Source organism: Talaromyces proteolyticus, assembly GCF_021365285.1.
Source record: "Talaromyces proteolyticus strain PMI_201 chromosome Unknown BGW36scaffold_5, whole genome shotgun sequence".
In the NCBI taxonomy this organism is placed as follows: domain Eukaryota; kingdom Fungi; phylum Ascomycota; class Eurotiomycetes; order Eurotiales; family Trichocomaceae; genus Talaromyces; species Talaromyces proteolyticus.
Genome location: NW_025764281.1, coordinates 191,989 through 213,245, shown reverse-complemented (window position 1 = coordinate 213,245; position 21,257 = coordinate 191,989). Strand labels below are relative to the sequence as shown.

The following is a 21,257-nucleotide window of genomic DNA, read 5'->3' as shown; positions in this document are numbered from 1 at the left end:
AGTGGGAGGTTGAGAATGAAGCTTTGATTTAAAGCTATTACATTCAGCGAAGTGACTACGGAGAATGAATATAATTATGAACATCAAAATCCAATTTAGTACATAACGTGATATGCTAGTTTCACCATGGCAGCCACCCCATCTTCCTATGCCACAATCCTCACATTCTTTCCATCTTGAATCGAAGCAAACTCAGCGATTTTGATAACCTCGTGTACATCCTCCGGATCCACGACTTCAACTTTTGCGTCTTCGACCTCACCACATACTATAAATTCCAGCCCATTGAGTGGATCGTCCTGGGGTGTTTTGAGCTTGCGGTTCACTGGCGTCACCGTTCCGGGCCGGATAAGAATAGGTAGAGATGAAAAGTCGTGCGTCTCGTGATACCACTGGCCCGACTCATAAGTCTTGTCATAGTCGAACCAGGATACCCATTTCCCACGAGTATCATCTTCGCTGCTGCGCGGCACGTAGAACGACACGGACCCGTCCTCTGTGAAAACCGGTGCTACGAGGAGGTTGCTGCCAAACATGTACTGCGTGTCGATAGAATATGTGTTTGGATCGTCAGGGAATTCCAGGAACATTGCTCTCATTAGCGGCACACCGCTTCGATGCCCGTTCAGTGCTTCCTGCAGGATATACGGCGTGAGGGAAATCTTACGTTTGACGCAGTCTCGGAGGACTTCACTACAGTCTTCGCCGTATATCCATGGAACGCGGTATGATCCTGATCCATGCAGACGGGAGTGTGAGGACAGAAGACCGAATTGCACCCAACGTTTGTAAAGGGCGGGCGGTGGTGTGCCTTCAAATCCGCCGATATCCGATGCCCAGAAGATGTATCCAGAGAGCATCAGACTGAGTCCGCCGCGGAGAGATTCAGCCATTGCTTCGAATGTACTCTCGCAGTCTCCGCCCCAGTGCACCGGGTATGCTTGGCCGCCAGGAGCAGTGCTGCGAGCGAAAAGGAGACCTTTTGCTTTACCCACCCGACGTGTCATTGCCTCGTAGACGGCTTTGTTGTAGAGTAGTGAATAGTAATTGTGCATGCGCACCGGGTCGGACCCATCGTGGAATTTGACGTTCTTGAATGGAATGCGCTCGGCAAAGTCGGTTTTGAAGGAGTCTACGCCCATATCCATCAGCCGCATGAGATGATTGGTGAACCATTCTGATGCTTCGGGGTTGGTGAAGTCGATAATGGCCATACCGGCCTGCCACAAGTCCCATTGCCAAACAGAACCATCGAGGCGCTAAAATTATCAGTATTTAGAAAGATGACACTAAGAATAGCGATTACCTTGATGAAATATCCCTTCTCTTTTCCCTCTTTAAAAAGTCGTGAAGCTTGTCCGATATATGAATTAAGCCAAACGCTGATTCGTAACCCACGATCTTTAAGTCGTTTGAGATATGCTGTTGCATTGGGAAAATAGTCTTCATCAAACTGCAAATCGCACCATTGGTACGACTTCATCCAGAATGCGTCAAAGTGAAAAACACCAAGCGGAATATCGCGATCTCGGAACCCGTCCAAGAAGCCAGTGACGGTCTGCTCATCATAATTAGTTGTAAAGCCTATAAAAGTCACACATGTCAGTCGGCTCCCTTATAGCCAGATCAGGTCCCTACTTGTTGTAAGCCACAGGTTATAACTCCAAGAAGGCACCAAACTCGGCTGGCCTGTCAAGGCCGTATACCGTCTCAATACTTCCTTAGGTGTACTCCCATATATCACAAAATACTCTAATTCCTGGCCTGGGACAGAGATATTAACCCTCGTGGTCCGCTCACTTTGCAATTCAAAGCTAACTTTCCCAGCATGACGCACAAAAACTCCATATCTCTTAGAACTCAGATAGAAAGGAATATTCTTATATGCCAGTTCAGATGAAGTTCCGCCGTCTTCATTCCATATATCAACCGATTGACCGTTCTTGACAAATGGGCCAAATCTCTCGCCAAGTCCGTATAGCTTTTCGTTCACGCCCAGGTCGAGTTCGGCGAGCATGTAGCCTTCATGTTCAATGTAGAGCCCGTCCTCCCAGCGCGTTTTGTCGGTTGTGCGATCTCTCACATATCCGATCGAACGGACTGAATGGCCAGTTAGTTTCTTCTGAGTGTCGGTGGACCAGACAAACTCGAGGTCGTTGGCAGAGGTTTTGATGTTGAGATTGAGAAGTCCGCTCTGGTAGTTGACCGCACCATCAGCAGAGCTTATCTTTGCATGGCCTTTTGTTGAGTTGAGATGGAAGTGCGGTCCATTGTCTAATTGGCCAGCCCTTTTAATCACAATGAAAAGAATTAGCCTTTCTGAAAGTCTCCTGGTAACTGCTAAACTTATTCTTACCAGTGGACTAATTTCACTCCAATAACACCCTCAAGTGGGGATGTCACTTCGGCCGAAATCGCCGCTATGAGAAGATTAGCAGAGATCACAGGTCAGTACTGAGGCTTCTTAAAGCAGGGCATACAAGAATTCAACGTGTCGCCCCGGTGCCGCTGGTATTTGTTTAGAAGCAATTGTACAGCATCGTCCTCGACTGCGAACCGCTCCACGTTGCTCATCCAGTCGATAGTATATCCCTCCTAAAGCCCCCCGCAATAATAAGCCCTGTCAAATATAGGAAGACTGACACTGAACTCACCCGGAGACACCACATCCCGTCCGTGAACTTCATACTCGCTAATTAGGGGTGTTACTTTTGTTGGTCTTGCTATGACGGTCAATCTGTAACGAATATTGTTAAAATTTCGTATTTCAAAGCTTAGAACAGCCCAGACTTTTTGCTTTATATCTGCCACACTATAAAGCGGAGCTACCAATAGCCTAAATAGTAAGAAACAGCCCTCAATAGCGAACCAGATTCGAGCAAATAAGGGGCTGTTTGCGGGGTACCTGTAGTGCTACATATCGGAGCCATGTCCGAAGAGCTATTTTCCCGGCCAGCTTGTTGGTAGTCAAGACCTTCAAGTCTCTTGGCAAGGATAACTAGGTCCCATTCAGAACTGCTCGAGACGACAGATTTGTACCATCAATCCATCCTCTCCAAGCAGCCGCGTATAGCGACTCCTTGATGAGAAGGGAAAAAATAAGCAGACAGGAATAATAAGCCAGGGCCTATTAATGCTATCACTTGTCACTTGCTTGACACACAGGTTCTTTGCAAAGCGCCATCTCTTAGACAAAGTAGACAAAACACAGCACGTCAGTGTTGACGATGTCTCTGTAGCAATGCTCGAACCTTGTGGTCGTCAAGATGAAATCCTAGATGTCAGCAGAACAAAGATAGAATCGAATAGGAATGAAGAAAATTGGAACGTTGTTGATGATTGAGCTGTATCGAATTTCTGGTTAGAAGCGGATATCTGTAAAAAAGTCGCCCGGTATGTGAGTAGCATCCACAAGCGAAACTCAAGACAAAAAGAATAAAATGTGACCTTCCTCGCCTTTATAACTCCGCTAGAACAAACGTCATGGTATCTCGTAATTGGAAAAGACAGAAGCTCATCAGACTCAAAAATATAATGAAAACCAACACCAAGCCTCCAACTCCTTTATGATGCAAAAAAGCAGAACAGAGCTAGGACGATAAATGCACCTCACTACTAGGCCGTTGAAGTCTTTATCTTCACCTTAGCCATGTCGCTCCAAAATTTACGAGAATCTTCATAGCCACTAAATTCGAACGCTTCATTGTGACCGATCTGATCTTTGATTGCCGAAGCCCTGTCTGGGAGTAGAATTCGAAGACACATTGCTCGCTCTCGTGCAGATTTCGCTTTTTTATCCTTTTTGGACGGTTTTTTCTCCTCTCTATCCTGGCGTTTCGGAGATTTCTTGCCGTCCTTCTTTTTAGACGAGTTGACAGCACTCGTTTCCTTAGCAGTCAAACCGGAAGCTGCTGTAGCTGGAACGGAAGGCGGTGGAGGTGGAACGGGAGCATCCTCTGGATCATATTCCGATTCTGATGGACCATCAGGTGGCGGAGGTGGAGGCGTCAGAAGTCGCAGATGAGGTGCAAATCTAGGTTCTGTCTCAAAAATTGTGCGTAATTGAGATCGCTGCTCTGCATATTCATCATAGCACGCCGATAAGATTGTGTCCAGAAATGAAATATTAGTCTGATGCTGCGAAATTGCCAAGTGCTGCATTCGAGTTTTCAATGCATAATATGCCCTGGAAAAGCTTTTGAAAATCAAATCAATCTCTTTGGTTCCAACAGATATGTCGTTATCCGGCTTGTTAGGATCCTCAATAGATAATCGTGGTTTCCTATCTTGGCTATAGACAATCTAGACCGTGTTAGCTACGTATCCTGGGTCAAATAATGATAATAATTACCTTGTTGAAAAATCCCGGAGGCTCCAGTCGAATCCCAACCGATGAAAAATCGAATTTGTTTCCGTAGAAATCAAAAAAGTCCATCAAAATGCTGCCCAGAGAGGGGCCTTTCCCATCCAACGAGTGAGGCGTATGTTGCAAGAGACTGACAACCAGACAGATAATTGAAAATCCTCCCAAGCCGCCAGTTGGTACCTCATTCAAGCCACGCAATAGTAGGAACTGCTTGATAATGGCAACAACAGCGGGCATCATTGGGTATGCTTGTTTCCATTTCTGGAAAGTCTGAATGGCACGAATGCCGCTATCGTTGTCAAACGACATATCAACTTTCAAGCCAGTCAAACGATCAACCCATTTGAGAATAGGGACTCTAGCGCCTGCAATTATCTCCATAGAGCTTGAAGCAACAACGCCAGACCTCTCCAAAACCCTGGCTATTTCATATATTGAGACTTGGCTGCTATGGCCCCGTCTACGTGGAATAAAGGTTTCCCTCCCATTACGTATAAAACTGGGTGAAAGCAAAACCAAGTCCATGTCGGCAACAGGGAGATAGAGGCCTGACGCAAAAGATCCAAATGGCTGTACTTCCATGCCCCGAAACTTTGGTTGCGCATCAAATACCTTCTGTATCCTACTAACAAGGTCTTGCCGAATCATGTCCTCATACGGGCGTGGCTTGACCCAGTCATAGAACGCTAAAATCTCGTTGTGAAGTCTGTTTATTTGTCAGAATCTAGAACCAGGGGCATGGAACTCAGGTGGTATTTCTAACCTAGTGCCGAGGTGTAGTGTAGGCTCCATCAGCTCGAGCCAGGGACTTGCATTATCAGATGGATCAGCTTGCCACACACTAACAATATCACCTTTTGAAGTGTACCCGACCTTTCCGAATTTTCCTGTAAATACCTTCACCTCATCATCTCGTGTACGCTTTTTCCCTGCGACAGGTTCGTTGGGACGCATTCGTAGTGCCCTTGGCCCGGTAGGAGCATTTTCTGGAGGTAGGTTTTCGTCCACGAGGTCGCCGTCATCCATATCGAAGGATATATAGTCTTCATTTGTAGTAACCGCCTCATTACTCGTCGGCGCAGTGGCAGCAAGACGGGCCTTGCGAATAAGTTTGACAACATCTACCCGCTTGTTCTGAGGCTCGTCGGAAGGAGGTAGCACTGTGTATGGATCCGGATTCGACCATTTGGGTCCTTCAATCGTATTGCTGACGGCAGATTCTAGGGCGCGTCTTTTTCGGGGCGGGTTGTCGTCGCCAGAAGACGCAGACTCGTCCATCTCGGCCTCGTCGCTGTCAGTCAGTTCTTCGGGGTTTGCGAACTTGAGCTGCGGTTTATCTGGGCCATCGACTTGACCAACCAGGAGCTCCGGTGTGGTTTCACGCCTCCGAGATAGTAGAGGGCGGTCCCAGGTTGGAGGGAAGCGAAAGGTGAATTGATGTGGTGGTCTCCTCCGGTCGTGATCATTGCCTTGCGGTCTGTAACGATCATGGTCACGGTCTCGGCTGCGATCATGATCGCCGCGATCCCGATCCCGACGTCCTCGAAACTCGTAGTCGAACATGGCGAGTTCCCGTCCACAAATTGTAAGCCTTCTGATTGATGTGCGAAAGAAACGCCTGACTGGAGAATGCGACACTTCGCTGGCAGATCGAAAAGTTGTCGCAAAAATTCTGCTTCAGGAAGGCGGTGGCCCATGCGCCCTCAGCGGCTTACGTAACAGGGTCGCCTTCCGGATACGGCAACTACGACGACTACTTTTACGTGATTTGGATTGATACAACTCAAGACCTAAATTTATTCCATTAAGAGGAGCAGCAAGGCATTTAATAGCTGACAAAAGATGTCTCAACAATCAATTCTTCCGCAAACACCGCCTGAGAGAAATGAAAGCTAACGAGCAAAGACAACGATAGTACTTCGACTCTTCTCTCCCTGTCCACTAATATCTCAACATTATCAAATCAAATCATTCAATGCAAATGGAATGTCGTCTCAAAACAACTCTGTAGGGAAGGCGAGTCACATATGTTTAGTGCTAAAGTGTACAGTCAGGCTTAAACACAACATAGTCAAGGATGGCGAGGAGCTTACGGTGCAGGTGCTGCAAGAGCAGGAGTTGCAGTTACCGTTGCAGCAGGTGCAGGTGCAGGGAGACATCTTGATTGGTTGGTTTTGAGGGTGGTGGAAGTATCTCAAGTGGTTTGTTGTATTGAATATGGATGGCTGTTCGGTCTTCAGGCTTGTTTGTGTAAAAGAAAACACCCTCTCTCAGGGCTGGGAGACCGAGTTTTTATGTTCAATTTTCCATAGGAGCTAACTTTCATTCCATCAGGTTAAACATACTAGGCCACAGCTCGGAGCTTATTTACAGCAACGTCTGATCTGGATCCAATCGTTGAGCAGCATCGCACAGATACGTCTTCCTGAGGGTGCGCTGTGATGGCCCAGTCAAAAGCCTCTTTTTGGAACCAGGGCCAATTGTCCGCTGTGAAACCACTCACTCTCCAGTAATCAGCAACAACGACGCCCCCTATCATGTGGTTCTCATGTACGCGTTGTATTGGGGGTTGGGAGAATGCGTGTCGAAGCGGGCACGCTCAACTGGACTAGATTGGCTGGAATAGTGAAACCCACCACACAGTAATGGATCGATAGGCCATCCACCTGATCTCTTCTCTGAGCTTCGATAACCATGACGTTGCAACCGCTGCAAGCGCCAGTGCCACCGGGGTTGTTGGAGTGGGGTCATGATTGATCCAACCGAATTTGGCCTATCTGATTCTATCCTTGCAGACCAGCTCTCCGTCCCAAAAAAAGAAGTTTGGTGGCTTTCCCTCTAAAACGCGACCAGCCACACTCCGTAAGAGGAACGAAAGAAGATCCCTTATTCTTGATAGTATAGGATTCATAACCTAGAAAAGAGCTCGAAGGCTACCAGGCTCCCCAACAGCTGATGAATCTCGGTGCGGGGGAAGCCAGCTGACTGGCCCGTGGAAGATGACCAGCTTTTCCAGCCTCTTTGCCTTGGCTCGCCTCACTGCGAAAGACAAAAATTCCGATAATGTCCGAGAAGCGGAACCAAGGCAAAAGGGCAAAGTGGAGAGGTAGGGCAATGCAATCGGACAACAAATATGTCGCGCATACATGTCTATCAATCATACGTGGATGTGGATGGAGAATACGCACCTGGATTTGTCGTTGGCAATGCACGGGCCCTTTAGGCCAATACTCCATCTCATTCACCGGACCTGAAACTGTTAGATAAAGTGATTACTCAAAGAATAATTGCTTTGCTTCAGGCTGGAAGAACCCCCGCCACGAGGGGTAACCGCCCGTCCGAAACGCTGGTGGAGGGCTATACCATGATAATTAAGTCAGAAATGTAGGCCCATGCTTAGAGAGAGAAATTCTATTTGTAAATCATCTCATATATATGAATAGCAATAGTAAGATTAATCCGAGCCAGTTTCGAATACAGCCGAACAACGGAGCCTGATAAGTTCGGAAATAGTCACGAAGCCTACCTACTACGTCCAAATATCATTACTCATGGCCAGCTGAGAATGCAATGCAGGATACTGATTGGATTTAGATCGGGGTATCATTGAGGTACAGAAAATTCGTTTAGGGCACATTGGACTCTTTGAGCCTATGAAGGCAGCCCCTAAAACCAGCGATCTGGGACATGAAAACGCCCCTTAATGCATGATTCCTCCGTAGTCATCCATCCAGACTTATATCATCTAGCCGCCCCCATTCCTCGTAGCTCATGGTTGGATCTGGTCTTAAGACTTGACGTGGTGATCCGAGCCTCGCTAGGCAGAGTATTTACTTCTGATAGACAAAAGCGATAAGCATCAACAGGGACGGCGTCCAGTCAGACGAAAGGGCCGACTTACGCAGGAGCACTGGCCAGAAGGGCACTGGCAGGAGGCACCACAGCTGCAGTTGCAAGGACCTAGTTGGTCGTAGTTGATAAATCAGCGCGCGATCCAAGGTGCGGGGTAACAGGACAGACAGCATTTGCTGTGTGGACATATTAACAGGCGGGCTCAGCAGGAAGAACGTACCCATTATGGTTGATTGAGAGCTAGAAGTATTCTGGTTTCGTAAAGATCGAGTTGGATAGGCTTGTAGGAATAGTATTCGTGAGTAGTCGAGGCTTTATTGTAGTCAAGGAGAAAGAAAAGTCTGGTCGCCGGGAGGGGACACGGCCTATTTATACTCCACGCAAATAGGGTTCTTCTCGCGCCCCTCTTACATACATACAAACAAACATACATATCTACTTCCACTGTTCCCATTTCCCTAACATGTCGATCTGTCGAGAAAATATGCTCAATCAAGCTCAACTGGATCATTAGTGAAGCCGTTCATTCATACAAAAAAAGCAAGTACCTCCACCAGCGAATGGCGAAATTACGGGGAGTAATCAGTAATAGTTGAGCACCAATCTAGTACACCGTGCTGTAATTAATACATTTACTTCCCAGAGATCGTTAGCTTGGCCAGAATACGAGGATTTCTTAACACGATGCATTTGAATATTGATGTAATGTGTTGGGCTGTGCTAGACAAAGTGCGGGGTCCGTATAGCCCTTACGTAGGATCACATTGATTGATTAGATCTATGCCTTATCTCTATCTCGCACTGTCGATGAAGCTGAGATCCTGCTCGTAGCGTGAATAATAACATGGCTCAAGACACCGTCAGTGCATCCATCGCCTGCCTATGCGGGCAGGTCTCCCAGCAGATAGTGCTCTCTGCATCGCATATCAACCAGCTATCCTTTTGCCACTGTGATTCCTGCCGGTCAACAAGCGGAGTCCTCTGCACATCCTACCTGGCCTTGCATTCTCCTCCGTCCTTCTCTAGCCCACGTCTGAAACAATACGCACAGTCCGCTCACGTCAGCAGATGGTTCTGCGGGATCTGCGGTGCCCATGTCTTTGCGCACTGCAGAGAGGAAGGGCAGGATAGATACCTAGTCGCAACAGGTTTGTTGACGACAGCTGCGGCATTTGAACCTGAGACGAGATCCGTCTCACACTGGGGTGTCCGAGATACTCAAGACGGCGGGCTGAGTCGTTTCTTGTCAGGCTCAGCAACGAATAAAGTTGCAGCTGCAACATGTCTCCTACAACAACACCCCCACATCACCAAAGACGCCGAGTCTAAGTCCAAGCCTTCGGTAACAGCTTCTTTAACCGTAGATGACGCGAACCTCCTGCATGCTCGATGCCATTGTGGAGGGGTGGCCTTCTCGATCACACGCCCAAACGACCAGTCTAGGGCGGCGTCATCGCCATGGTCCGACCTACTTGTCCCTTTTCATTTAGCCTCGTCTGCAAATTCAGACGACGTCAAGTGGTGGCTTTGCGCCGAAAACACAAAATACTTAGCGGGGGCATGCGCCTGCAAATCATGTAGACTCGCCAGTGGGTTCCCGATCCAGACATGGACATTCGTCTCCAAAATAAATCTCATCAACAATGCGACTGCAGAAATGGATGGTGAGGGCTTCTCTTATGAAACTGGCACATTGCAGCGGTATCAAAGCAGTCCTGAGATTTATAGAGAGTTTTGTAGAATATGTGGTGCAACTGTGTTTTGGCATTGCGATTGGAGACCTGGCGTGGTGGATGTCAGTGTTGGGATGCTTCGAGCACGGAGTGGTGCGAGGGCTGAAGACTGGTTGGAGTGGGTGACTGGGAGAGTGAGCTTTGCAGAGGATGCTTTGGACAAGCCTTTGATCGCTCTTTTAGAGAAAGGGTTGCGAGAGTCTGTTTGACGGTCCTACCATAAATCAGATAGCGATGAATTCAGCTGATGTATACCTGTATTTATACCACTATTCAAACTGAAAGGCAAACCCGAAAATAGCATCCGATTATCAAGGATATATAGAGATCATTCTATAAACTCCGAAAGGTCAGAGTTGAAAACATGCTCGACTGTACTCGCTCATCTAATTACAGCTCATCCTTGCGCGACTCTTTCACCTTCACATCCCCACAGACAGCAGGAGTGGTTACGATCATTGAGTAAACACACTTCTCGTCTTCCATCACCTTTAGAATCTCGTTTTCTTCGGCGCATTCCAGAATGACCATCGTTGACCGAGCCGGTCCATTCCAACATTGCTGACCAGACTTGTACTCAAGAGCCACTTTTTCAACTTGCTGGATCTCCCCGGCGGTGTTGACATCGTCCATAGTAATGCTTACAATGCCTTGGTAGTTGCCCATCGTCACAGTTGCACCACCTTTCTTGGGAATCTGCTTCGTCTTGCTTAGGAAGCAATGTTCATAGGTATACTCTCCGGAATCTTTCTGGATGCACACATCTTTGAGAGTGCGGAAGATACCTTGCGCGCCGTAGTCCTTTTCTAGATCAGCCTTGTGGTCTTTGATCGATTTCACAGTTCGGTCCAGGAGCGACTGTTCAGCTTTCAATGAGTCACGCGCTTCTTTCAATGCCTTTGACTCTGATGACGGATCGTTATTGGAGGAAGGGATGATGTTGTTGTCGACAAGGAACTTCTTGATGCTATAGAACTTGTCTTCAAGGAACTCGACAACAGCCGGCGGGAGATAAGCTAGTAATTTGTACACTGTTCTAAATTAGCACATGCTCATGCCACTTTTCTCAAGCACTCACGGATATCAACTCCCCCACTAGCATCATCCTGATTCTCCCAATGCGCCCAATCAACACCAGATACCTCGCTATCTTCTTTAGTTATCTCATCGTAATCACGATCCTTGGCAGCTTCAGACGAGAAATCGCCAGCAGTTCCCTTGGCAGCGTAATCCTCCCAGCTACGGACAGCACGTTTGACACCTTCATCGTTGAAGTTGGGGTTATACTCAACTTTGAACGTCGCAAGAATCTCCTCAAGCTCCTTGACCCGTGAACGACTATCGTCTCTCTGGCTACGAACTTCATTCAGAGCTTCACGGAGCTCATTCACGCGTGTTTTTGCCAGTCCAGCTAGCATAGCAACCTTGCCTTTCTTAGTAGACTTGACCACCTTTCCACGCTCCTCCTTCTCCAGTCTCTCAAGATCAACCTCCATCGCCCGGATTTTGGTCTCTTGCGCTTTGACCTCCACTTCGAGGTCGATGATACGGTCTTCGATCTCCTTGGTGAGTCGTCCAGACTCTGCCACAAGCTCCTTCTTCTTCCTCAGTGCCGCAGTCAACGACTTCTGTCTTGTCTCCTCAGCCTTGCGCCACGATTTCCCAATCTCCTTGCACCGATCCTCGCACTTGGTACCGCCGACTCGAGCCCATTCATCGCTGCCATCGCAGCAAATATCGTAGTCACAGATCCCATCGTTTACCCGCTGAAAGGGAATATACGCGGCTGTATGGCCCTTATTCTTGCAATGGAAACCAGGCAACGCCGGGGTAAGGTCAATACCCTCGGCATCAGGGTGATTCCCAGGTGTCAATGGCGACAGACGGGAGAGATGAGAGCAGGCGGACGTTCCAGGCTCGTCACTGCCGTCGGGGCAGTCGCAATAATCGTCGTTTACCGCCGAAAAGGGGATCTTGACGGCGGGATGAGAGATGCAGCTAAAGGTGGTGGTATCTTTATAGAACTTTGCAACTGTTAACCACCAATGTTAGCAATTAACTTGTGACTTGTTGTGGATGAAACATGAATGTCGAAGCAACACACATTCAGGTCCCACGCCTCTTGGACGGGACGAAGCCTCGCTCGAGGCAGCCAGCACGGTCGAGCATGTCGATACGCCTAAGAGAATGAGCAGATTCCCCGGGCCCCTCATAGTATCGGCATTGAGCTTGTACGTGATAATGCAGTGTTTATGATTAGCGCCAGCGTCCAAGGGAGTTGCTGGTTATGGCCAGCTGTTGCTTATACTCCGCCGGCCCGCTAAACCGCTTTTGGCTGGCCAGCTGCCAGTGGGTCGGGGAGTGCCTAGTCATGTATCGCAGAGCCGCCAAGAGTTTATCCTCTATCTTGATCCTCGATCTTCGATCAGTTGCGTGGCGACCATTCTCTACTTCCAAGTATTGTGCGAAGAAAGATGGGTAATGACGGCGGAAGGTAACTCATTTCACTCTCACACTTTATATATCATTTTGCTGACCTTGGATAGTATCCCAACCCGGCGCGAACTAGTCCGCGAAGCCGCCAAAGCCCCCTCCGCAACACAAGTAAAAGAAGCGCAGCGCGAGCAACAAGAGCATTGCTGGACAACGTGCCCACTATCGCACAAACCCTTACTCCGCCCTATCGTGTCAGACTCCGTGGGGAATCTCTACAACAAAGACGCGATCTTGAAATACCTGATTGGCGCCGAAGACGAGGACATCAGCTCAAAAGCCGACTGCGATGAGATCCTGCAGGGAAGACTCAAGAGTCTGAGAGACGTGGTTGAGCTGAAATTCGAGATTGATGATTCGCCGGATAACTCACCAGCGGCGCAAAAGGATGCCAGTCACAAGGGTGAGACGTGGGTGTGTCCAATTACAAGGAAAGAACTGGGCCCGAGTGTCAAGTCGGTTTATATAGTGCCGTGCGGGCATGTCTTTGCTGAGGAGGCGGTCAGGGAGATGAAAGGTGATAAATGTTTACAGGTGAGTTTCTTGCGTTATAACTTGGTATGGGGTTTTCTCTAATGCTAGGCAGTGTACCGAGCCGTATACGGAAGACAACGTCATCGTCATCCTGCCTACCAAAGAAGCCGACAAACAACGACAGATGGCTCGAGGCCAGAAACTCAGCGAACAAGGGCTCACGCACTCGTTAAAGAAGCTGTCTGGATCTAAGAAACGTAAGAAGCATGCAAATGGTGAATCTTCAGCCACCGCAGAGACACCATCATCTAAAGCTACCGCCACCACGAACGGGTCTTCGGGTATCAAGAATGCGGCGACGGCTATGCTTACAGCAAAAGTATTGGAAGAGGAGAGTAAGAAAAAGAAGCAGAAGGTCGCTGGTCGGAATGGGAATCTGGAAAGTTTGTTTCACAATGACAAGACTAAGCGGCAGCTCAAGGACGGGGATTTCATGACAAGAGGGTTTTCGATACCCGCAGACGCTCGGCGATCATAACCGTTTTCCTTGTTTCAAAATTCTTACGTATGATATTGATTTATGACTTGTATATGGAGTTTTGCGGTGTCGATGTGGCAGTATGCCGGTTTTATATTTGAATTAGTTCAGAATAACTTCTATTGTACACTAGATAACAATTTCAACGTGCAATACAGACAAGAAAGGAATGGTATTATGCCTTCTCGATGCACAACTCGCGTTTATAAACGAAACCTAGTCGTTTCGTCTTGTTCATAAAGAAGTCCCCTTTCGCGGAGGGCCTCATCGATAAGTTGCTGTCTTCCGGTGTCGCGGTCATGATCTCGCTTGGTGTATCGCTTGTACTTGACTGTGAGATTGGGTATGCCTCGCCGGGATGGTAGAGATGAGAGCTCCTCAGCCAGTTTCTTGGGCGGACAAATCACTTTTTCGAGATAATCTGTCACATGCTTGACGTTTTGAGCCTTGTTAGCACGGGTGTCGGGAACAGGATAACCGGTGATTTGTGCCAGGCGTTTTAAATACTAGGCTACTGTCAGTGCATTCTCCATTCACAATATAGGGAGTTAACTCACGGCAAATTTGACGGAGCGTTTATTCAGAGGAAGAGTAAGATAACCTTTATCTCGCGGCTCAAACGAGATCTTAGCTGCCCGCGATTGGGTATCGGGTTCGTAGAACTTTGGAGTTTTGAGTTCCGCCTTGATAGCTTCACTATTTAATTCAACCTCCTCGTTGCTCTCGACTTTGTTCTCCGGCTGTGGCCCGAGTTGATTGAACACAAAGTGAAGAAGCTTCTTTGACTCTTCACTTGGATAGATGAGTGCATCGTCTAGGCTTTGCGCGTTTTCCTTGATCTGGCATCTCCTTATAATCGCCCAGACGGATTGGTGGTGTTGAGCAGCGTCACAGGCAACGTCTAGAGGTTTCTTGAGGTCATGTAGAATGCATAGTTCGACAGCAACCGAGTGAGCTGCGGAACGTACATGCTCCTTTGTGCGGATCTTCCGGCGAGCAAGGAAACTAGCAACAATCCATGTAAGATACTACCATCACCACCCATCACAAAAACAACTGGCACTCACGGGTAATAAGCATCCGCATCCGATGGCGGGAAATTCTTCCAGAAACTAAGATGCCCCAATTTCTTCAGATTATGAGCATGCGTCGCCGGCACAAAGTCCGGTCTCTTTTGATCATCATCTGGTATTGTCGGGAACTTGTATTCCTCCTCCTCCTCTGGGATTTCTTCCTCTTCCTTGCGGCCAAGGTATTCCTCCTTGCGCTGTTTCCAAGTTCGGGCAATCATGCCTTCACCGCCGTAGGGGTCCTTCAGGCCAGGTGGGTTATCGGTGCCCCAGATTCGTCTGCGAAGCTTTTCGGTGAATGGGGTGTTGCCGGAGGCATTACGTCGAGCTTGCTGGTGGCCAGCAGAGCACGAGGGGATCACTTCGTATCGGCAGTTGGAGCAGACATATAGTGTTTTAGAGAATTGGAGGCTGGGTGCCTCCAATGGCTGCAACAACCGCACCGGTGGGCGCATCGTTGCGGTGTTGTTGTGGATGTTTGGCCGAACTTTTGCAAGATCTGCTGCATTTGTCCTTAGTTTAAAGACACGGATCACGTGATCAATGCCCATCAGTGTCACATGACTTAATAGTATCTCAAAAAGCATCTAAATTAATCATATGTTAGGATTAGATATCATTAGTCGAAATTAAATATAGTTCAACACATTATATTCAACAATGAATGATGTGCTTCGACACACCTCAGTATGGCCAAGGCAGATTAGGTTCGTGACGCCGAGATCTTAAACTACATGTATAACAATTGATATAGATAGTATAACCTCATGCAGTGTATTGAAGGATGGATAAATCAAGTCTCGGAAAAAAAAATGCTATCTAGCTATTTACAAAATTTTGCCCGTCATTCATTCATTCATCTCTTATTCACGCACAAACAAACCAGCCATACCCATCCCCGTACCAATACACATACTCACTACACCGACTTCCTGCCCTGTCCTCTCCAATTCAGGTAACAAAGTAGCTAATTGTCGCGCACCCGTAGCACCCAATGGATGACCGAGCGCAATGGCGCCTCCCTTCGGATTGACTTTTGCCTCATCAATGCCGAGCTTGCGCACACTGTACAAAGCTTGCGACGCAAACGCTTCGTTGATCTCCCAAACTCCAACATCTGCAATGTCCAGCGCAACCTGACCCAACAGCTTGGGGATTGCAACCGCCGGCCCAACTCCCATCTCATCCGGCGCTACGCCAGCCACAGCACTAGCAACCCAGCGGCCCTTGATAGACGACGACAATCCAAGCTCAGTGGCTGTCGAGCGGCGCATGAGAAGCGTGGCAGCCGCACCGTCGCTTACTTGAGAACTGTTTCCAGCAGTGCTGGTGCCGTTTTCTCTAAAAGCAGGCTTCAACGTAGCCATCTTCTCGACTGAGACGTTGGGTCGGACACCGTCGTCCTTGGCGACGGTGATATCTCTTGGTGGTGCCTCGGGGTGCTCCGCGTCAAAGAATTTGGTTGTGACTGGCACGATCTCAGCATCGAATAACCCGGCCTCCTGTGCCGCAGCAGCCTTATGATGCGAGTGCGCGGCAAAGGCGTCTTGGTCAGCCCTCGACACTCCATATCGGCTAGCAACATTCTCCGATGTAATGCCCATGGGCATGATACAGTCTCGGGAATCTTGCGAGTGCGATTCCTTTAGTTCCGGCCATAGCACCGTGGGAATCGCGCGAGATCCATAGTTCCGGGTCATCGACTCCATGCCTCCGCCAATACCAACATTGATAGCCCCCGCTCGAATACCATTTGCGATGCCCGTGATCGCTGCTAGGCCCGAGGAGCATTGTCGGTTGATTGTGTGGAAGGAGACTGAGTTTGGAAAGCCAGCATGGATTTGCGCCATGCGCCCGGCTTTGGCACCACCTAGTTCTTGTAGAACAGAGCCAATGGCGACATCATCGATCAGGGCGGGATCAAGGTTGGGGTTCGCGGCAAGTGTTGCCTTGAGGACGTGTGCGAGTAGTTCCTCGGGGTAGGCATCTTTGAAACCGCCCTTTTTGGCGCGAGTGATGGCGGTTCGCACGGATGAGAGGATGACGATGTCGGATGGGGATTTTTGAAGGACCTGCTTCAGGCCCCGGGGAATAGGCAAGGCCATCTTCGGCAGCTAGAGCTATTCCTCAGCAACACGGTTGCGATGCAAGACAAAAAGGCCACGGAGAGGAAAAGAAAAAGAGAGAGAAAGAGAAAATAGAAAGAAGGAAATAATGCCAGAAATATAATCAAGATCAAGAAATCGGAATCATGCCGGCTATTTCTTGGGGCAGGTGGAAGCCGTCTATCGGGTAATGACTATGCCGTTAGGCGATGCCGGGGAGAAGCTATATCAATGTATGGGGAAGCTCAGGAACAGACGCAGAAATGTAGAGAGAGGCTGCAATTGCTGAAGAGATATAGCCAGTTGCTCTATTTGCATTACTTCGACAGTAGTATATTCAATATAAACACAATGATACATGTATTCACCCAGGCGAAAAAAAACATTGAACGAAGCTTGCAGGTATTGAATGGGCAATCCGGGGAGTTGGCCGTTCGGAGGCGTGTTCGGATAGGGCACTTCGTCGGGTAGCTGCATGCATGCGCTAAGCATAACGTTTAATAAGGATGATGAGTAAACACATTAATGGGTCTATTATTATTTAGATAGTCTTATATAGATTGTTGTACGTGAAGACTGAAAATAATCGATTCTATCGTACCAGTTTATATTAGACACGGCATGATGTAACGCAACCCCGACGCCAGAGACATAAAGAGGGTATAGTAAAAAGGGAATTGAATATATAGATATAAGTATTCTTCGTCGCGTCGTAATGTATAGGAATCCATCTAAAAACAGGCTCGTTGTAGCTGAAAATCAGCATCATGCCCGAACGATATGACTGTAATGCCCCGGAATCTTCATTCGACATTTCTCACAGTCTGCTCGATAGCCCATAGAAAAGCCAATCTTCCCTTTTCTCGGTGCAGGTGCTGGCTCCGCGACTGGTTCGACGTGCTGCGGCTTAGCTTCCGTCTGATGTTCGCTATGTAGACGAGCAGGTATTTCTAGTATCTGCTCCGGAACTTGCAGGTAGGTATTCTTCAAGAGTGAATCGTCTTCGACTTCCATCGATGACGGAGAATCAGGCCAGACGAGCTTATCTGTGCTATCTAGATAATCAGGAGTCTGCGGCTCACTAAAATGCTCCTCGAGGAAGTCCCCCGATTCACTGATAGGACTCGGAAGCCGTCTGCGGCGCCACCAGTCCGCCTCATCCCCGATTGTTGGAGGACAAAGCACGTTACTTGTATGAGGTATTTCGTTCATCCGCTCCGGACGCATGTTGACTGTGAAGTGACCGTAGATCGGGGTAGCAGTGCGACCTCCGCTTATAGAGAGGGATTCGTTGACGAGGCTGTGCGGTATCGGCGAAGGCTGCGAGCGGCTTGAGTCCTTTTTTCTTGCACTGGCAGGCCATGGTGATAGGTTGTCCCCGTTCTGGAGGAGTTTGGAGTCAACCATGTCGATATCCATGGCAGTGTCGACAGTGAGCGTGGGCGGACGGCGTTCTTGTAAGGAAGGCCTCTTCTCTTCGCGCCATTGGCGGAATGACTCAGGCATCGGACTTGAACAACCGGCATGTTCTTTGCTCACGGGCTCGACGGATCGCGGGGGAGACGTGATATACAGGTTGAAGCGGGGTTTCTATTCTCAAGTCAGATGCCTGTCCTGCCAGTTGCAGACTCCGAAGCAACCAACTTACTTTCATTTCATGGCCGCCGAACCTGAACGTCTCATCTTCGTCCTCCCTCGGGCGTTTGGTAGGGCTCGAGAACATTCTGTTTGCTGTTTACAGTTCTGTTTCCGTGCTAGGAGTGGCGTCTCGTCTTGTGGATGTTTTCGTTTTCGCCTCGCTTTCGTTTTTTCTGAAAGAAACAGGTTCCAGGACAGGACGTAAATAAAGACCGATGCGCTCTGGTGAGGATGGAGGACCCTGGGGAAGCCTGCAAGGCGGATGTGCGGCGCCAGTGTCAGAGAATACTGCTTCAGACAAAGCCTTCAGACAGCTGCAGCTTGGCTCTGTCGGATGGCAGCTACCGGGCGGTTTCAGTCCTTCATAGAGAAGGAGCGGACGGTTGACTGAGGCATTGAGGCATTAAGGCATGGCGCATGATTGGCAGGCAGCAAGGCTAGGCGCTAAACAGTTAGCGGCGGCAATGCCTGCAGTTGCAAGCTCCAGCGGCCAATCACAGCCGCTTCTGCACTACTGCTGCTCTACTTCTCCTACAGCACTACAGCTAGCTCTATACGTATTACTGTGGTGCTATTTACGGATCGTCAGCGGCCTGTCGGGTGTTTCGCTTCCTATTCTCCTGCTTCTCGTACTCTTTCACCTGCCTGGTCGTGTCCATCAGTCCATTCTCGCACGGCCAATTTAAAGACCAGCCAAGCTTTGCCTAGGCGTCCGAGTGGTGTGTTTGAGACCGCCCAAGGTGAAACTCGCTACCGACCCGAACCGATAGACATCTCACTCAGGCGTGACGGCTTGAACCGACCGGTCCAGTTGAGACTGAAGACGCGGACGATGATGCAGTGCTAGGAGCCTCTGGTCCGGGCTCGACCGCAGCCCCAGGGGTCTTAACCTGTATCACCGAGCCTGTTCCAGCTACGGAATGAGGGCCGAGCTCGCTGATCAGTCAAGGAGAACAGGAGCCTTGGGTTACCGAGTTACCCTTTTGGTGCATGTCAGACTAAGTCCGTAGCAAGAACTCCGCAGGCCAGATTCAAATCTGACGACGTGTATCACACGTTTGAAAGCATTTCAACACAATCATTGTGGTTAAAAGGTTGGATGGATCTTTGCCAGAGATCTCGTGATAAAGCACACCACCTGCTTGCTGCAATGCTACTCCAGACTCCATACTTCGTAATTGCACGAGAGTAATTAACAAAGGAATATATTTTCGGCGCATTACCAGATCTGCCAATATCGCTCACCGCCTACCACATTGTGGCCAATACCGGCGCTCCCATTGGCCAATTCTGCCGGCGCCGCATGATTGTGTGCGGGGGACTTTTGCTCTATTCTTCCCGCTGCCCACCATGCTTGATTAAAAAATTATTATATTCGTGCTGTCGTGCATTGACAGGACTCAAAAAGGATAAAAAGGCAGGAAGCCATTCTGAGCTGTGGATCAATTCTATCGCCGCATGCTCATCCTGCAGCATTGCAACTAGAAAGCTTCAAGGTGCAACTAAGCAGGTAAGATGAGTCATATAGCGCCATTATTGCATTGTTTGCCGTTGGCGCTGGTTTGGTCAATTGGCCTATCCTTTTCACCGGGAGTGGCCCCCAATTTCTTCTTAAGTGCCGTATGGCGTATATGCTAAAAGTGGAATCTGTGTGCTTGTTCTTTTTGAATCATTCCTAACAAACTGTCAGAGAGTAGGAACTTTTGCGCATACATTCTTCTCACTGTGAACAAGATGCCGTTGGTAAAGCCTCAGCAGGAGGGCAATGAGGACACTCGAGGTGTATATCCGCTGGAGTTTCTCTTTTCATCTCTGAAGTATCTGCTGACTGTTCTAGTCCTTGGTTACGATCCTCTTCTCTCCCCTCGCTACCTCCAGGCGGAGGTTCCCTCGGTGAGTCATATCTCCTTGAAAATCGAATAAGAACCAAATCTTATAAACAACAGCCCGAGGCGTCCGTCAAAACCGTCCAGAGTGGCCGTAACCAAGCAATTGAAATCATCGAGCAACGCGATGACCGTCTGCTGGTCGTCGTCGGGCCATGCTCCATCCACGACCCAGAAACCGCTCTGGAATACGCCCACCGTTTGAAAGCGCTCTCTGACAAGCTCTCCTCCGATCTCTGCATTATCATGCGTGCCTACCTCGAAAAACCCCGCACAACGGTCGGCTGGAAAGGACTGGTCAATGACCCGGACATCAACGAGTCCTTCAACATCAACAAAGGCCTGCGTGTCTCGCGCAAGCTCTACGCCGACCTGACCAGTCTCGGCATCCCGATTGCCAGCGAAATGCTCGACACCATCTCCCCCCAGTACCTGGCCGATCTCATCTCCGTCGGCGCCATTGGAGCCCGCACCACCGAGTCCCAGCTCCACCGCGAGCTGGCCTCTGGTCTCAGCTTCCCCATCGGATACAAGAACGGCACAGACGGCAACCTCGGCGTGGCCATTGACGCAATCGGCGCTGCTGCGAACCCGCACCATTTCCTAGGTGTCACCAAGGAGGGCCTTGCGGCCATCACCAAAACCTCGGGCAACGAGCACGGCTTCGTCATCCTGCGTGGCGGTACCAAGGGCACCAACTACGATCGCGAGAGCATCAAGGCCGCCCGCGAGGCCCTGCGTAGCCGCAAGCAGCGCGAGATTCTGATGGTGGACTGCTCGCACGGCAACTCGAAGAAGAACCATCTCAACCAGCCGCTGGTGGCCAAGGAGGTGTCTGACCAGTTGCGCGAGGGCGAGGATGCGATTATTGGAGTGATGGTCGAGTCCAATATCAACGAGGGCAACCAAAAGGTGCCAGCCGAGGGTCCTGCGGGGCTTAAGAAGGGTGTCAGTATTACCGATGCCTGCATCCACTGGGAAATGACTGTTGATGTGTTGGAGGATCTGGCCGATGGTGTGCGCGCTCGTCGTGCCCTCAAGGCCTCCAAGACCAACGGTCACGCTTAGTCTCTTGACTTAATAACAAATGATACCATGAAAA

General features: G+C 49.2%; 9 protein-coding genes across 9 annotated transcripts; 3 read left to right on the top strand and 6 right to left on the bottom strand.

Annotated features, from left to right (window-relative positions):
* Positions 1-146: 146 nt before the first annotated feature.
* BGW36DRAFT_396141 (putative sugar hydrolase) lies at positions 147-2,687 on the bottom strand (the record flags this gene model as incomplete). Its single annotated transcript, XM_046218125.1, has 6 exons — positions 147-1,259; positions 1,307-1,584; positions 1,639-2,288; positions 2,357-2,420; positions 2,481-2,595; positions 2,655-2,687. 6 exons carry the CDS (start codon positions 2,685-2,687, stop codon positions 147-149), a joined length of 2,253 nt encoding a protein of 750 aa, XP_046072789.1.
* Positions 2,688-3,323: 636 nt separating this feature from the next.
* Positions 3,324-6,027, bottom strand: BGW36DRAFT_317698 (uncharacterized protein). The gene is made up of 3 exons (XM_046212585.1): positions 5,130-6,027; positions 4,352-5,072; positions 3,324-4,302 (listed from the first exon to the last, which is right to left on the bottom strand). The coding sequence occupies exons 1-3, from the start codon at positions 5,927-5,929 to the stop codon at positions 3,616-3,618; spliced, it is 2,208 nt and encodes a 735-aa protein (XP_046072788.1). The 5' UTR covers positions 5,930-6,027; the 3' UTR covers positions 3,324-3,615.
* Positions 6,028-8,877: 2,850 nt separating this feature from the next.
* BGW36DRAFT_375880 (Mss4-like protein) lies at positions 8,878-10,162 on the top strand (the record flags this gene model as incomplete). The annotated part of the gene is made up of 1 exon (XM_046215818.1): positions 8,878-10,162. Exon 1 carries the CDS (start codon positions 9,063-9,065, stop codon positions 10,158-10,160), a length of 1,098 nt encoding a protein of 365 aa, XP_046072787.1. The 5' UTR covers positions 8,878-9,062.
* Positions 10,141-12,242, bottom strand: BGW36DRAFT_375878 (glucosidase II beta subunit-like protein-domain-containing protein). The gene is made up of 3 exons (XM_046215817.1): positions 12,056-12,242; positions 11,030-11,983; positions 10,141-10,982 (listed from the first exon to the last, which is right to left on the bottom strand). The coding sequence occupies exons 1-3, from the start codon at positions 12,162-12,164 to the stop codon at positions 10,342-10,344; spliced, it is 1,704 nt and encodes a 567-aa protein (XP_046072786.1). The 5' UTR covers positions 12,165-12,242; the 3' UTR covers positions 10,141-10,341.
* Positions 12,243-12,425: 183 nt separating this feature from the next.
* BGW36DRAFT_426033 (Rtf2 RING-finger-domain-containing protein) lies at positions 12,426-13,456 on the top strand (the record flags this gene model as incomplete). Its single annotated transcript, XM_046220206.1, has 3 exons — positions 12,426-12,445; positions 12,498-12,978; positions 13,031-13,456. The coding sequence occupies 3 exons, from the start codon at positions 12,426-12,428 to the stop codon at positions 13,454-13,456; spliced, it is 927 nt and encodes a 308-aa protein (XP_046072785.1).
* A 203-nt stretch (positions 13,457-13,659) lies between these two features.
* Positions 13,660-14,981, bottom strand: BGW36DRAFT_357859 (uncharacterized protein; the record flags this gene model as incomplete). The annotated part of the gene is made up of 3 exons (XM_046213910.1): positions 13,660-13,962; positions 14,014-14,461; positions 14,524-14,981. 3 exons carry the CDS (start codon positions 14,979-14,981, stop codon positions 13,660-13,662), a joined length of 1,209 nt encoding a protein of 402 aa, XP_046072784.1.
* A 162-nt stretch (positions 14,982-15,143) lies between these two features.
* On the bottom strand, positions 15,144-17,045 carry BGW36DRAFT_375875 (putative 3-ketoacyl-CoA thiolase). The gene is made up of 2 exons (XM_046215816.1): positions 15,285-17,045; positions 15,144-15,233 (listed from the first exon to the last, which is right to left on the bottom strand). Exon 1 carries the CDS (start codon positions 16,629-16,631, stop codon positions 15,390-15,392), a length of 1,242 nt encoding a protein of 413 aa, XP_046072783.1. The 5' UTR covers positions 16,632-17,045; the 3' UTR covers positions 15,144-15,233; positions 15,285-15,389.
* Positions 17,046-17,396: 351 nt separating this feature from the next.
* Positions 17,397-18,137, bottom strand: BGW36DRAFT_294278 (uncharacterized protein; the record flags this gene model as incomplete). Its single annotated transcript, XM_046211080.1, has 1 exon — positions 17,397-18,137. One exon carries the CDS (start codon positions 18,135-18,137, stop codon positions 17,397-17,399), a length of 741 nt encoding a protein of 246 aa, XP_046072782.1.
* A 1,866-nt stretch (positions 18,138-20,003) lies between these two features.
* On the top strand, positions 20,004-21,223 carry BGW36DRAFT_426030 (phospho-2-dehydro-3-deoxyheptonate aldolase; the record flags this gene model as incomplete). Its single annotated transcript, XM_046220205.1, has 2 exons — positions 20,004-20,162; positions 20,216-21,223. 2 exons carry the CDS (start codon positions 20,004-20,006, stop codon positions 21,221-21,223), a joined length of 1,167 nt encoding a protein of 388 aa, XP_046072781.1.
* Positions 21,224-21,257: the final 34 nt, after the last annotated feature.

Bases quoted from the DNA above. Each gene is read 5' to 3' on its own strand.
- BGW36DRAFT_317698 (XM_046212585.1), bottom strand. From the start codon at position 5,929: ATGTTCGACTACGAGTTTCGAGGACGTCGGGATCGGGATCGCGGCGAT. The intron at 5,073-5,129 runs GTTAGAAATACC...ACAAATAAACAG, and splicing joins ACACTACACCTCGGCACTAG to ACTTCACAACGAGATTTTAG. The intron at 4,303-4,351 runs GTAATTATTATC...AACACGGTCTAG, and splicing joins CTCCGGGATTTTTCAACAAG to ATTGTCTATAGCCAAGATAG.
- BGW36DRAFT_375878 (XM_046215817.1), bottom strand. From the start codon at position 12,164: ATGAGGGGCCCGGGGAATCTGCTCATTCTCTTAGGCGTATCGACATGC. The intron at 11,984-12,055 runs GTGTGTTGCTTC...GGTGGTTAACAG, and splicing joins AAGAGGCGTGGGACCTGAAT to TTGCAAAGTTCTATAAAGAT. The intron at 10,983-11,029 runs GTGAGTGCTTGA...AATTTAGAACAG, and splicing joins TAGTGGGGGAGTTGATATCC to TGTACAAATTACTAGCTTAT.
- BGW36DRAFT_375875 (XM_046215816.1), bottom strand. From the start codon at position 16,631: ATGGCCTTGCCTATTCCCCGGGGCCTGAAGCAGGTCCTTCAAAAATCC.